The 13,704-nt window shown below is 51.9% G+C and overlaps 1 protein-coding gene across 3 annotated transcripts in view; it reads right to left on the reverse strand.

Annotated features, from left to right (window-relative positions):
- The window catches only part of TSPAN11 (tetraspanin 11), a 72,887-nt gene that overhangs the window by 33,631 nt on the left and 25,552 nt on the right, over nt 1-13,704 (reverse strand). For all 3 annotated transcript variants that reach the window (XM_025851833.2, XM_025851834.2, XM_073887018.1), the window contains exon 2: nt 8,078-8,172. In XM_025851833.2, coding sequence (XP_025707618.1) covers nt 8,078-8,161 — 84 coding nt within the window. In that variant the 5' untranslated portion in view covers nt 8,162-8,172. The remainder of the gene's footprint in view (nt 1-8,077; nt 8,173-13,704) is intronic.

Here is a 13,704-nt window from a genome sequence, read left to right on the forward strand (position 1 = left end):
GCACGTCACGGCGTGTTGTTGTCTTCGTCATTTTGTCTGTCTCCCTTTTAGCCTCTTGGTGAGATCTCACTCATTTTAGTGTCCTGAGCAGGGCCCTACACAGCGTAGTGCCTGGTAGCTCCCTAGGGAAGGAGGGGGAGGGAAGGAGGGAGGGGCAGATGGAAGACTCAAGTCTGGCCCTTTTATATTCTGGATGAAGAAGCAAAGGCCCAGAGAGAGGTGACTTTCCAAGGCCCCGTAACCAGCCAGGGACCAAGTGGGGACTAGAACTCAAGACCCCTATGGGCCAGTTTGGTGCCCGTGTTACTGTCCAGCCTGCTGATCCACACAAATCTCCTCTGCCCATGAAGCAAGCCTTGCTAAGGGTTCAGGGCTCAGGGCTGTCACTGAAGGCTTCCTCCTTGACTGGTCTCACCCACGATGGCCCATGTAGACCAAATGTGCATCCTCCCTTCCCCCGCAAGTCTGAGCCTGTCCCCCAGCAGACCCGGACGGCATCGAGGGGAGGGATGCCCTCAGCCCCTCGGGGGTCCTGTGACTTCAGCATCTTAAGAAGGGGAGCCACAGAAGCACCAACTGCGGGACCCGTTCTGTCACAGATGACATGTCCTGGGAGGCAGGCGGAGGTCTGTTCGGTGGGATGGTGATGTATGTGAAAGTGAAGGGCCTTCTACCCCCGGCAGGAAAGCGAGCAGAAGCTCTTCCTTCCTAGGCTCTCCATGGGAGTCCTAGAGAGACGTCCTGAAGTCACCTCCCCCACACACACCGGGGCACGAGTCCTCCACCATCTCTGCCTCCTATGTTGGCCCATGTCCCCTCTAAGGGATCCTGGGGGGGGGTCCCTGGAGGCCAAGCCCCACTGGTCCCCAAGGGAAATACCAATGTCTCAGACAACACCCCGGGGCAGCACAGAACTCCAGGAGCAGCTCGCTCCCCACCCCCCATTCTCCCATAGCCTGGCATAGCTCCTGGGAGGCAGGGGAAATTTTGATTATTAACACAGCCAAGCAGCTAATTAAAATAAATAAATTAGGGAACAACATTTGCAGGGATGATGGGAGCTATAAGGAGCCATGCAGGAAATGGGAGAGAAGAAAAGCATTTCCTAGGCACCACATAGGGAAGCCGGATCACATTTTCTTTTTAAGGCCAGGGAGAAGGCATGAAAGTGTTGACATTTTTGGTTCCTGACCCAGAGCTGTATCCAAGGGGCCCTCCCCTGCCCAGTGAGATGGTCCCAATCAATCCTGGGTTAATCGAAATGCAAGGGGTGGGGTGGGGTGGAGTCAGGGATAGGGTAATAGTGAAGGATGGGGGATCAGGTGTGGGTTGAATGCTGGGGGCCGGGAAACCAGAGGCGGGGGCGGGGGGTTGGGCACAGAAGAGGAGGATCCATTGTGGTGCTTCCTAAGTCTTGCTTAGATTTTTCATATTCAGCATGTCTGAATGCCCACACCATGGAAACATCCTAATTCAGGTTCAACCTTGAACCTTGGGGACATTTTGGATTCCAAGTAAGCATCAGTGCAGCGGGACTATGGCTGTGATTATTGGTCAGTGGTCTCTGCAGATGGGAAGAGCACTGGACACTGAGTCCGAAAACCCAGAAGTGACAGAGGATTCTGCCAAGCATGTGAGCCTGTTTCATCTCTACCAAACGGGAATGGAGATATTAAAGAGTGGTTGTAAGAATCAATGCAAAGTGTAAACTGATTCATGACCTTCAAATTGTGCAAGCATGGCACGGTTGGTTGGGAGGTAGGGAGACGGTTTAAAGTCTGGTCAAGACCACCAGGCCTGGCACGTGACCACTAACCGGCACCTGCGTCTTGCCTGTGTCAGGGTGGAGGCAGGGGCCGTTCGCACCATCCGACTGCTCTGGTTTTGAAACTTTGCAATGTACACCACTAGGGCTGTGACATAAATTTGGTGGGTTGTAACCTGCATCAAAAAACAGAACAAAACGCCAAAAGTAGAAGAGAAAATAGACTGCAATAGACAGTAAAGGTAAGCTTGGTTTTCTGAACAATTCTTTCCATGGGCATTTCTTATGCTTCCATGTATTTCTTACACGGGTCATGATCCTGAGTCTTCAAGCCACTGCTACACGTACAGAAAGGTATAACTTAGTCCACTCAAAGAGCTACATACAGTAGCCAAGCACAAAGTGTGTGTCAGAAATTCTGCTATTTTCCCAAATGTTCATCTTTAATTCTTACAGGCTTTTAAAAAAGATTTATTTATTTATTTGAGAGAGAGAGAGAGAGAGAGAGAGAGAGAGAGAGTGCACATGAGTGAGTCAGGGGAGGGGCAGAGGGAGGTGAGTGTGGAGCCTGACATGGGGCTCGATCCCACCACCCCAAGTTCATGACCTGAGCCGGAACCAAGAATCAGATGCTTAACCGACCAAGCCACCCAGCACCCCTCATTCTTCTAGGTTCTGACACTCCTGTGACCGTACCAAAAAAGTGAGGCTCAGTGAGATTAAGCGATTTGGCTAATGTTTCAGTTTGCTCAGGTTACCATGATAAAATCCCATAGCTGGGCGGCTTCCGCAACAGAAATGTATTTCTATCTCTCCCAGTTCTGGAGGCCGGGAGTCCCACGATAAGGTGCTGACCGATTCAGTGTTGGTGAGGACCCCCGTCCCTGCTTACAGATAGCCACTGCCTCACTGTGTGCTCATATGGCCTTTCCTCTGTGCATGTTTATAGAGAGAGAGCTCTCTTCTCTACTGGTAAGGCCACCAAGCCAATTGGATTAGGATCCTACCCTTGGGGTTGAGGACTTCAACATACGAATTCTGAGGGGTCACAATTCTGTCCCTAGCAACTCATGTCCCACGGCAAATAAATAAGATCTGAATCTGAACCCAGACTTGAGCCCGAGTCTTCCCAGCATGCTCTGTTGTCTCACTAATCCATGTACGCCCCAAAGATGCTGGGGGAGAGGCCAGGACTCAGAGCTGGTGGCCTCATATGTAGTCTTAGGGGTGAAAGAGAGCTGGGCTCCAGCTCTGGGTATATTTGGGCATATTGCTCCCCCCTCCACACAGTGGGGCTCTAATAGAGCTGTTCAGGGCTGTGGGGATGATGGGAAGATGAAACAGAATGATGTAGGTGAAGGCCTTCCACAGAGGAAGCCTGCAACAGGAGGTGCCATGCACCCTAGGGACTCTGTCCGCTGACGCATTCCAAGCACCTAGAACAGTGCTTAATAAACTTCAGGGATGGAGTTGTCAGTTGTTATCATTGACCAGAATGCCTGGGTGTCAGCGCTAGCTTTCTTTATGACCGCTGTAAGACTCTGGGCAAGATTCTGAACTGGGTGAGCCTGTTCCCTGCCGAAGATAATGGCCAGACAGACTCTCGGGGTTGATTTGAGGATCGCATGAGATAATCCGAGGAAGGTCTTTATCCAGCAGTGGCTCACAAACACTAGGCATCATAACTGCCGCGAGGAAGGGTTTCTTCATCCTTGTTGTGCTGGATTTGGACTGAGTTTGGCAAGGTGATGTACGGGGGAGGAACACTGTTTTTCTGGGGGGAAAGGACGTACGAGTGTTCACCCCAATCACCCTAGTAAAGGCGGTGCACCTCTGCTGTCTGGGCTCCCTCTCTGTGTCCGCACAGGGGTGGCGGTGGTAGCCAGGGGCGTTAGTGAGCAGGAGCCTGGAGCTGTCTGAAGACCCTCCCTGATGCTCTGCAGTAGAGTCTAAGAGGAAGGCGGAAGGACTGTGTGCACCGACCAGTGTAGACACTGGCATTACTATGTGTCTTGTAAGAGGGGCTCGGGTGGAGGGCTGGCAGCTGGACTCTGGGATGTATGTGGGTAGGACCCTTTCCTTGTGGGAAGGGAACTTCACCGACACGCCCCGTTCCTAGGGAATTCTGGTAAGTTCCCAGGGCCTTTGCGCACTGCGAGATGTATGACATTGCGCTCTGCTGTGGGAGGAGATGGGCCAGCAGTCTGTCCCCCGTCTACTTCCGAGGAGATCGCAGCAGATCCAGAGGACAATGCCGGGATGCCCCTGGACTGGACACGGAGGCCTGAACATCCCCAAACGGACCATCTGTCATAAGGTGGATGAGGCTTGGCTGAATGGGTCCCTGGGAAGCTGGCCCATGTCCAGCCAGGCCCCCAGGCAGGGGTATTTTTATCCCAAAGCAGGGAGATCTGTATGGGGGAAGCTCCCCCTCACTGGTAGCTGCTCGGGTAACATGCTCGCTGCCCATCTGCCTGTGCCGCCGCCCCCACCTCCCTCTCCCTACCACTCCCAAAGGAATGCAAACACTGAACAGACAGACTCCCAGTCCACGCCGGCTGGAAGGGCCCCTGAGGGTGGTCACAGGCAAGGTCAGGGCCCTCCCAAAGATATTCTGGGCTGAGCACCTCACAGCAGCCTCCTGGCCCTGCTAGCTACAGCCCTCTCTCTTCTCCTGCAGCCCAGCACGTGTTGTCTACACTGACGGCCTACTTCCTCGACCCCCGCCCCCACCACTCTCCCGAGAGTTCTGTCACTACAACTACCAATAAACCGTTTGGTCAAACCTAATTGCCTCTCTCCAGGCCTTAAAATACTTGCTGTATCTTCTCCCTTGAACACCGCCCCGCCCCCAATCTCCAGCTTCTGGGAAACTGTCCCGCCTGGTTTGCCCCCCACCGCCCTGACGGTCCCTCCTCCAGCCTTCCTGGGGGACGGCTCCCCTCAGCTTGCCTGGGGCTCTCCCGCTGGGAGCACCGAAAGTCCCACACCTCAGGAGCTGCCTCAGTCGGGGCAAACGGGGGCCACCGTGAAGCCTAGACTCAGCCCTGACCCTCCGCATCTCGTTCTCGCTTCTCCCCTCAGTCTCCACGCTGTCCTTGGGGTTCTTCACCTACCTCTGTGGCTGCAGCCACCATCCGGGTGGGAATGATCCAGGCCCATGAGCCAACTTCCCACAGGGCATCTCTGCTCAGATGTCTCCTGGCAACTCAAACCCACCCTGCCTCCCTCTGACCTGGCCATCTGAGGCCAAACTGCTTGTCCTTCTGGTCTACCACTGCAGTGAGGGGCTTCACCGTCCGCCCAAAGTTACATGTTTCCTTTCTTCTTAACCAGTTTGTGACCCAATTTTACCTCCCAAATCCCTTGACTCTCTCCAAATATTTTGATTCCTGCCGTCACTCCCATGGTGCAGGTCACCACCGTCTCCTGTCCTGATCAGGGCCTCGTCTGGAGGGAATGTCAACTGGGGTCATCCCTGGATGGTGAATATTACGGGTTGAATTGTGTCCCCAAAAAGGTTTGCTGAAGTCCTAACTCTGGTACCTGTGAACGGGACCTTATTTGGAAATAGGATCTTTGCAGATGTAATCAAGTTGCGACGAGGTCATCAGGGTGGGCCCTTATCAGATACAAGTGGGGTCCTTCTAAGGAGAAGACAATGCCACGTAAAGACAGAGAACACACAGGAAGAACAGAACCGGATGGCAGAGGCCAAGATCGGAGTCATGCAGCGGAAGCCCAAGATGGCCAAGAATTGCCGGCCACCCCCAGAATTTAGGAAGAGTCAAGGAAAGAGTCTACCCGGAGTCTCAGAGGGAGCATGGCCTTGATGACACCTTGAGTTTGGACTGCCAGCCTCCAGAGGTATGAGAGGATAAATTTCTGTTGTTTGAAAACCACCCAGTTCATGGGGCGCCTGGCTGGCTCAGTTAAGTGTCTGCCCTTGGCTCAGGTCATGATCCCAGGGTCCTGAGATTGAGCCCCAAGTCAGGCTCCCTGCTCAGCGGGGAGTCTGCTTCTCCCTCTGCCTCTGGCCTGCTCATGCTCTCTGTCATTCTCTCTAAAATAAATAAAATGTTTAAAAAACAAAACACAACAAAGCAAAACAAGACCACCCAGTTTATATACTCTGTTATGGCAGCCCTAGGAACCTAATATACTGAGATGTGAGCAATTTTTATTTCCTTATTTATACTTTTCGGTATTTTAGGGATTATCCGTAGTGGAGACACAGACTTTTGTGACTGGGGAAAAACATACTTATTCTTAAAAAAAAAAAAGAAATCCTCACTCAACGAGAATCCTAAGCACTCTATTGGATTATTGGATTTATCTCTGAGAATCAAAACTATCTGCACTCACACAGCTTACTGATCACATCACCGTGACTTTATTAGTCCATTGGCTTCATCAAGCCAGCTTTACTATTCCAGGAAACTCTTGCACAGGAACATAAAAGTTGCAAATCAAATAAGTTTATGGTTCGTTTCAGGGATTTGCAAAAGACATTTAAACAAACATCAAATGATTCGACTTTTTAACAGATAGCATCAAATGAGTGTCTACTCTCCAAGGCTCTCCCAAACCCTGGCCTTGCCATGCCCACTAATCCCTAACTCCTGTAACATGATTCTTCAGGGTCTCAACACATTTCCCCATCTCAAGCAGTTTAATTAGTCTTAATGAAAGACCCTGAACACGTAGATATAACCTATCTTTGCCTTTGCCTTTCTGAGATGTTTCTAAGACTCTGCCAAGGGAGGGAATTCTTCCCAAGGGAAGCAGGGACCTCAGCTCTGCTCTACCAGTAGGCTGATTTGGTGGTATTTGTAAGCCTTCTGCAGCTAACATATCTAAAATGTGGCATTTACTGATTGCCTTCTATGTGCAGAGACTGAGCTAAGCACTTACTTACCACGTACCCTTTTAGGGCATCTGCTAATCGAACTGTTAAGAGATAAATTGAGGTATATTAAACATTTTTTTTATTTATTTGAGAGAGAGAGAGAACGAGAGATAGAGAGCACGAGAGGGAAGAGGGTCAGAGGGAGAAGCAGACTCCCCGCGGAGCAGGGAGCCCGATGCGGGACTCGATCCCGGGACTCCAGGATCATGACCTGAGCCGAAGGCAGTTGCTCAACCAACTGAGGCACCCAGTCGCCCGAGGTATATTAAACATTTTAAGAGTTTCTTTGAGCAGAAATTGATTCCAATCAGGCAGCATCCAATCTAGCAGATAGAAAGGAGCATCGGTGAGTTTGCACCAAAGGAAAGACTTTTATAGCCAGAAAGGAGCAGGAGTAAGGATGTTATGCTAGGCAAAAAAACAGGTTGGTTATTGCAAGGTTACTTTCCTTTAGGGGAAGGCAGGGGTCTAGCAGGTGGATTACCTAACGAGTGCTCATCAGGAGATTCCTGATTGACTGGTTTAAGATGCCATTTCTGGGAGAGCTGAGACTGTAATTAAGTCTCAGTTTGGTGACATGAAGCTTAGCATTAAGTGACTCCGTTTGGGGCCTGTTGTCTCGTTTTTTAACAAATCCCAGGCCGTTAGAAATGATTCCCATTTTGTAGCTGGGGAAAGAGACTCAGCCAATGTTAAGTGGCTTGCCCCAGGCAGCGCCATCAGTAAACAGCAGAGCCTAGCAAAGCCTCCTCTCCCAGCACCCTTTCGCTGCTCCAGATCTAGGGAGATTGGAATACAAAACACACACATTCCAGTGTCTGGTTATTTTGGGGAACCAGTGGTATTCTGCTCCCGATTACCTCGATAACTGCTTTAATTGGACAGACTCCACTCCGCCTGGAAGACCTCACCGGGCAGGCTTCCTGAGGGGAGTCACTATGGAGGCCACTCCCACCGCACCAGCCCCGGCCCCATGACTTCTGTTTCTCTGCCCTGGGGCCTGGAGAATGTTAACCATGAAAGGCAAACGGGCTTCGGGCTTCGGTGAAAAACAGGCAATTATTTCAGGCAGGCACATTTCCCACAAGGCCCTGGTGCAACAAGTTAGCAGGGAAGAAAGAGCCGGACCCTTTGTACAGCCATTGGGACACAAAGCTCATTGTTATGTTTATGCATCCTCTCTTCAAATGCTTTGTGGTCTGGATTCCATGCCAACCTGCAGACCAGATTCTTTTCTTCCCCCTCAGTGGCAAATGTACATATTTGCTTTAGAGTAGGCAGAATTTGCCCATGGGTGGTCTTTGATTTGGAAGAAATCAGCCTGAGTGGTGACTCACAAAGAACAAAGGTGGTTTGACTCACTCTGTGCTGGGCCAGGGGATGCCTGTGCAAGATTCACTTACCCAGAAGAAGAAGTTAAAGACGAAGAGTAAATACTTCAGGTAGACAATCAGCCAGTCGTCCTGCTCGGCCTTGTAATGGGCCATGGTTGCTGGGCCTGCAAAGAAGTAGAAACAGGGGGCTGGCAGGGGGCCCCAGAGCAAACCACCTCGCCCTTCCCAGAGCCAGAGCTCCTTCCTAGCCTGTTTGGCCAGGTGGGTCTGAGGCTGGGGGTATGTTACCTGGAGCAAAGAGCAGGGAAGTGCAAAGGCTATCGGATGCACAATAGAGGTGAACTGCGCAGAATTTTCTAGACCCTTTGGATCTCGGTTTTGCCCTTTCGCCATAACTCCAACCTAAAGTCTTCCTACAGTAAGAAGTGTTCTTATTCCCCTGCCCTGTCTCATCAGGGTTGCAGGGCACAAATTTACCTGGCACTCTGCATCATTTGAATGGGACCTCTGTGTGCACAGGTGAGGCATGAGCCCCAAATCAGGTGGTCCATGCTGGAAAGGATGTCAGCCTCATCCAGTCCGCCCCACTGGTCCCCTGCACCATGACTTTCCAAATGAGGAAGCAAGGCAGCAGGCCCAGTTGTTTGGCAGGAAGAAATACAAGAGCTCTGGAGTCGGACTCCCTGGGTTCAGACCCAGGTCTGCCGCAAGATATGAGAGGCTTTTGGCGAGTCATGCAATCTCCCATTTCTCTGTCCTTGTCTGTAGCAGAGAGAATAATGAAGCCTACATCGCAGGCTTGTTTGGAAGATTAAATGGCATCATCTATGTGAGGTGCTCAGCATAGTCCTGGGCACACAGTAAGCGCTCAGTAGATGTTAGCTATTATTAGTAGTGTGTGTGGCAGGGATTAGGACCCAGGCCTCCAGCCCCAGAATTCCTAGTTTTTGCCCTGGAACCATGCTCCCTTTCCTTGTCCCGCTGCCCCCTGCTGGAGTCTCTGGGAACCGTGTGTGACATCAGTGGGGTGACACAGGCAGGGGAGGCTCACTGTGCCCATAGTCCTGTGTGCTTCTCGGTGAGTCTGAACAACAGGCCCTGTACTTTCTGCTTCTCCTGGGCTCCATTTCCCCCAGGCACCCAGCCATGGCCTAACACTCACAGAGTAGCTGCTCCTTGAGGAACTCGCTCTCTCGAGGGGACCTCTTACTCCAGAACCACAAGCAACGGGGCACTGGTTTTGCTCACTTCCATTTCTTTCTCCCTCATTCCCCACCTCTGGTCGGGCCCTCCTTGCCACTGCCCCGCTCCTTTTCCTTGGCCGGTGCTGGGTCAAGCCCAGATCATTCCTCCTAAGCCACCATCCTGCCTTTTATTTCAAGCTCCTGGGCTCCTAAGACAGGGAGAGGAAGAGAGAGAGAGAGAGAGAGAGAGAGAGAGAGAGAGAGGAAAAGGTGGCTGTCTTATTTGGGATTTCTATTTGCAGAACTTGAAGAAGGTAATTTAAGAGTTTTAGTCTTCTGGTTAAAAAAGGACAAAACCCATTTTTCTCCAATTTCGTCTGAGACGCAGTGTGGTGGGAAAAAAAATACAGAAGGAGGAAAAAGGAAGCCTACAAAAAAGTGTGGCAAATGGTGACAGATGGGGTCAGCCGGGCAACTGGGATAGGAGCTATTACGCGGCCATCCTGCACGTGCCTGACAAGAGCGCCACTGGGCCACCGCGGGCCATGAGTAAATGGATGGTTTGTTTGGGGCTGGCCTCTCCTGTCTGCATCTCTTCTCCCTTTGCCTCCCCCTCTCCTCCCAACCAGGGCCCACAGAACCATGCTACAGACGCTTCTGTCCTGTAAACCAAGGGGTCAGGACCCTCTAAAGGAAAACTGTATTTCTAAAAAAGGAGTTGAGGCAGAAGATGGGATTTAAGAAAAAGAAACACATTTCTATTGGTAAAATTTTCAGCCATTAGTGGTAGAGAAGACAGAACCACAGAATGTCAGGGTCATGGGAAATGTTGGGCTCATTAAGTCAACCTTCTGCAGAGGGAGCAGGGAAGTTAACACTCTCTAAAGTGACATGGCTAATTGGTGGTAGCAGTCCCCCAATCCCCCCACTGCACCCCCACTACAGGTAGGGCTCTGTGCTGGGGCTGCCAGAGGTCCCGAAGAAATGTCAGTACCAGCTTGGAGCCAGATGCTTGGATCTGAAAGCTAGTCTTGTCATTTATTGGCTGTGTGACCTTGGGTAAGTTACTTAACCTCTCTGTGCAGCTAACATTTATTGAGCATTTATTATGTGCCAGGCACGGAACTAAGTGCTTTACACACGTTATCTTATTCCATCTTCCCAACAGCCCTAGGAAGTACAGGTTGTTCCCATTTTGAAAGATAAGGAAACTGAGGCTGAGCCAAGTTACATAAACTGTCCAGAGTCACACAGCAAGTAAAGCGGCAAAGCCAGGAGAGAATGCGGAGCATCTGACTTGGTCCAAGCTCTTACCCGTTGTGCACTGCTCTCAGGGGAGGGGACGAGGAAGGGACACAGATGGCTGGTTTCCTCAATACTTGTTCTCCCCTTCTGCCTAAGGACTAGAATCCCTCAGTGTTAGTGGGTACTAGCCACCTGGAGCAGACATTTCCCTGCACCCCTTCCTGCTAGGTGCAGCCAGGATTAACTGCTGGCAAACGGCACGTAGCCGAAGGGGTGTATGCAGCTTCTGGGTGCGTATGTTTCATGTGCCATGACACCTGCCACTGCAGGGTGTGGAACTCTGTGTGTGTTCATTAGGTCAAATTTGTTAGCAGCACTTTTCACATCTATCCTCACTGATTTTGTTTCTGCTCGTTCCACTCTCTGTTCAAAAGGTATATTACAGACTCCCATGTGACTATGAATTTGTCTCTCCTTCAGGTCTGTTCTTTTTGCTTCACATATTTTGCAATTATTTTATAGAGTACATACAGATTTGGGGTTGTGATACCATCCTGGTAGATTGATCCCTTTGTCATCAATAAATGTCATTCTTTATTTCTGATAATCAGAAATATCCTTAGACTGAGGAGGGGGCATGTCTCTCCTCACCCTTTCCTTCTTCCTGTTGCCTGGAAGGTTGATGAAAGGACTGTGGCTCAAGCAGCCACTTTGAGCCATGAGTTGAAAAGGGCAGAGTCATCAGTTTAAAAAAGCCTGGGTCTCAGATGGTTTTGGAGTACAATCTTTCTCAGGGAAATCAGCAATCACAAGTTTCCCTTCTTTTCAATGCAAAAAAAAAAAAAATGCTCCTTTACCCTAGGCCTTCTTCTGGCTGATTCCCTAGCCTTCTCATTTGAAAATATCTGCCTGAATCTTCTGTTCCTTCCCTCTCCTGGATCCCTAACTCACCACCATCCTGCACTGATACCACTCTGCCACAGGTGAATCCTCACTACCTCGTATCACTGGGATCTCTCCCAGCACGTGGTACTGTGGCCCAGCCCCTGCCCCCTGGCTTCTGGGACCAATACTCCCCTGCTCTCCTAGCCTTTCCCTTGCATGTCAATCTCTCACATGGCTTCTTCTTCCACCTCCCTGGGGTGGTTCCCCCCGCTGTCTCTTAGTGGTGCTCACTGCCTGCCCATATGTGTCTGTCCCCTGCTCAGCATCCCTGCTGCCACTGGTCTGGTTCAGGCCTCGTCATCTCTTTCTTGGACTTCAGCACTAACCTCTTAACTGGTCGCTGGGCACCCATCAGCCCCAGCCCATCTGCCCCCAAAAGAGGACTCTCTGAAATGCAAGTCTCATTAAGGATGGCCTCACTGAACATCCTCCTGTCGTTGTGCACCAGCTTTGGGACATCAAATGCCACTAACTCTACTGCCTAGTGACCCAGGATAGGCAGACAAGGAGGGCGAAGCAACAAGCCTCCTAGGAGGGTGGGCACTCCTAGCCCACTTGCCAGATGGTTCGGGATGGGACCCCTAGCAGATGGACAGCTGTCCTAATGGACAACCCTCTCCAGGACCCTCCTTTCCTGGGCCTCCCCTGTGGTTAGAGAGTACTACATGGGGGAGGGGCAGAAGGGGGAGGGGCGGTGGGAGTGGGAAAGGCCACAGTAGCCTCTGGAGAGGAGAAAAGCAAACACATGCTACTTGACCTGCCAGGAGCGGAGGAACCAGGGCTTCTGAGCCTCTGAGACCACGTTCACTGAGCTCTGAGGAGTGTCTGAGGATTTGCGGGAAACAGACTACCTTCCTAAGTGCGTTTTATTTCTGCCTGGGGAAGTCGGGCTTTCCGAACCAATGGGAGGAAGTGTCCCTAAGGGGCAAGAGGAGACAGTGGGGGCAGGCAGGGCGGAGACACCTCGCCCCAGCCCCCACAGGGGAGGTAGTTGGCATTTTGTCATGGGGTCCCAGACTAGCCTGAGTACAAAGAACAGGGGACCGTGTCTCCTAGAGCCCCACTTCAGCCAAGCTGATCTCTTCTCTGGCCTCTTACGAGACCTGCCGCCCCTCCCTCCGTGCCGTGGCTCTGCTGTGCCTGCATCTGGGGCACCAGCTCCTTGCTGCCTATCCACAGGCTCCAGGCTCAGCGGGGTCCCCTCAGCTCCGAAGATGGCCGTCCCCACCTTCCCTGCCTGACCCCAGTGCCCACTGACAACAGCAACGGGTTTGGGTCCTTTTTGGTGCCTTTTAAATCTCCTAGCAAGCTAACTGGTTCGACTTCGGTGCGTCTCCGGCACCTGCTGCCTGAGCCGGGGTGCTGAGCTGTGCACAGAGGCAGGACTCCCTGGCTCTGCCCCTTTCTAGCCGCCTGCACTCGGGCTCCTTACTTTCTTTCTCTGGGTGTCTGCTTTCCCATCCACAGGGCAGGGCAGTGGTTTTCCTGCACAAGTGTCAGAGTTATATGCAGTGGCTAATGACCCAGTTTGCCCAGGACTGACCAAGGGATTTTTCAGAATGTTGGACTTTCAGTGCTAAACCCAGGTCACCCCAGGCAAACCAGATGGCGGGTCACCCTACTCTCAGGTGCTGTTGCTACTGCTGGTCCGAGAACCATAACCCTGCACCGTGATTACCCTTTGCATCTGAATAGACAGAACTGAGTGGGTGGGGGTGGAGCTCGGGCTGGGCCTGCCATCTTGCTCCGAATCCACATTTGGGACACTGTTCCTGCTGAGATGTCAGAGATTTCCCAGACAGCTGGGTAGTGTGGCTTTGGGGTGCCTGTCCCTCCAGACCAAGGCTCCGAGTGCAGAACAAAGCTGGCAGTCAAGGTCAGCCAGCGGCCTGGGGGCTGCTCATGGCCCAGTCAGGACCCATGCCACAGGATGCTCAGAAAAGCAACTGCACATGCCTTGATGATGACGTGATAGATTTGGGGACTTTCATCAGGCCAGATGTGTAGAGTCATGAGCCATGAGAATTGGGGATTATGATCTCTTCTACTGCCACCCCCACCCCGCCCCGAGTGAAATGAGTCTCAAAATGCAGAAAAGATGGAGGGTCTGTGGAAGGAGCCCAGTGAGCTGGCCAGATGTGTGGGAACTCGTGCTGCACAGGGCAAGGCTCAGCCAGGATGAGCACCCGGGAGCAGAATGGACCCCGCTGCGGGATGGCTGGGGGTCAGAGCTGAGTCCTCTAACGGTGATGGGGGTGATGGCGGCAGGGGGTGTGGAGTGCTTGGGAGCAGACTGTCGTAATCACAGGTAAGTACTGTGGC

Source organism: Callorhinus ursinus, unplaced genomic scaffold, assembly GCF_003265705.2.
Source record: "Callorhinus ursinus isolate GAN/ISIS: 27379988/994484 unplaced genomic scaffold, GSC_fseal_2.0 scaffold74, whole genome shotgun sequence".
Taxonomy (NCBI): domain Eukaryota; kingdom Metazoa; phylum Chordata; class Mammalia; order Carnivora; family Otariidae; genus Callorhinus; species Callorhinus ursinus.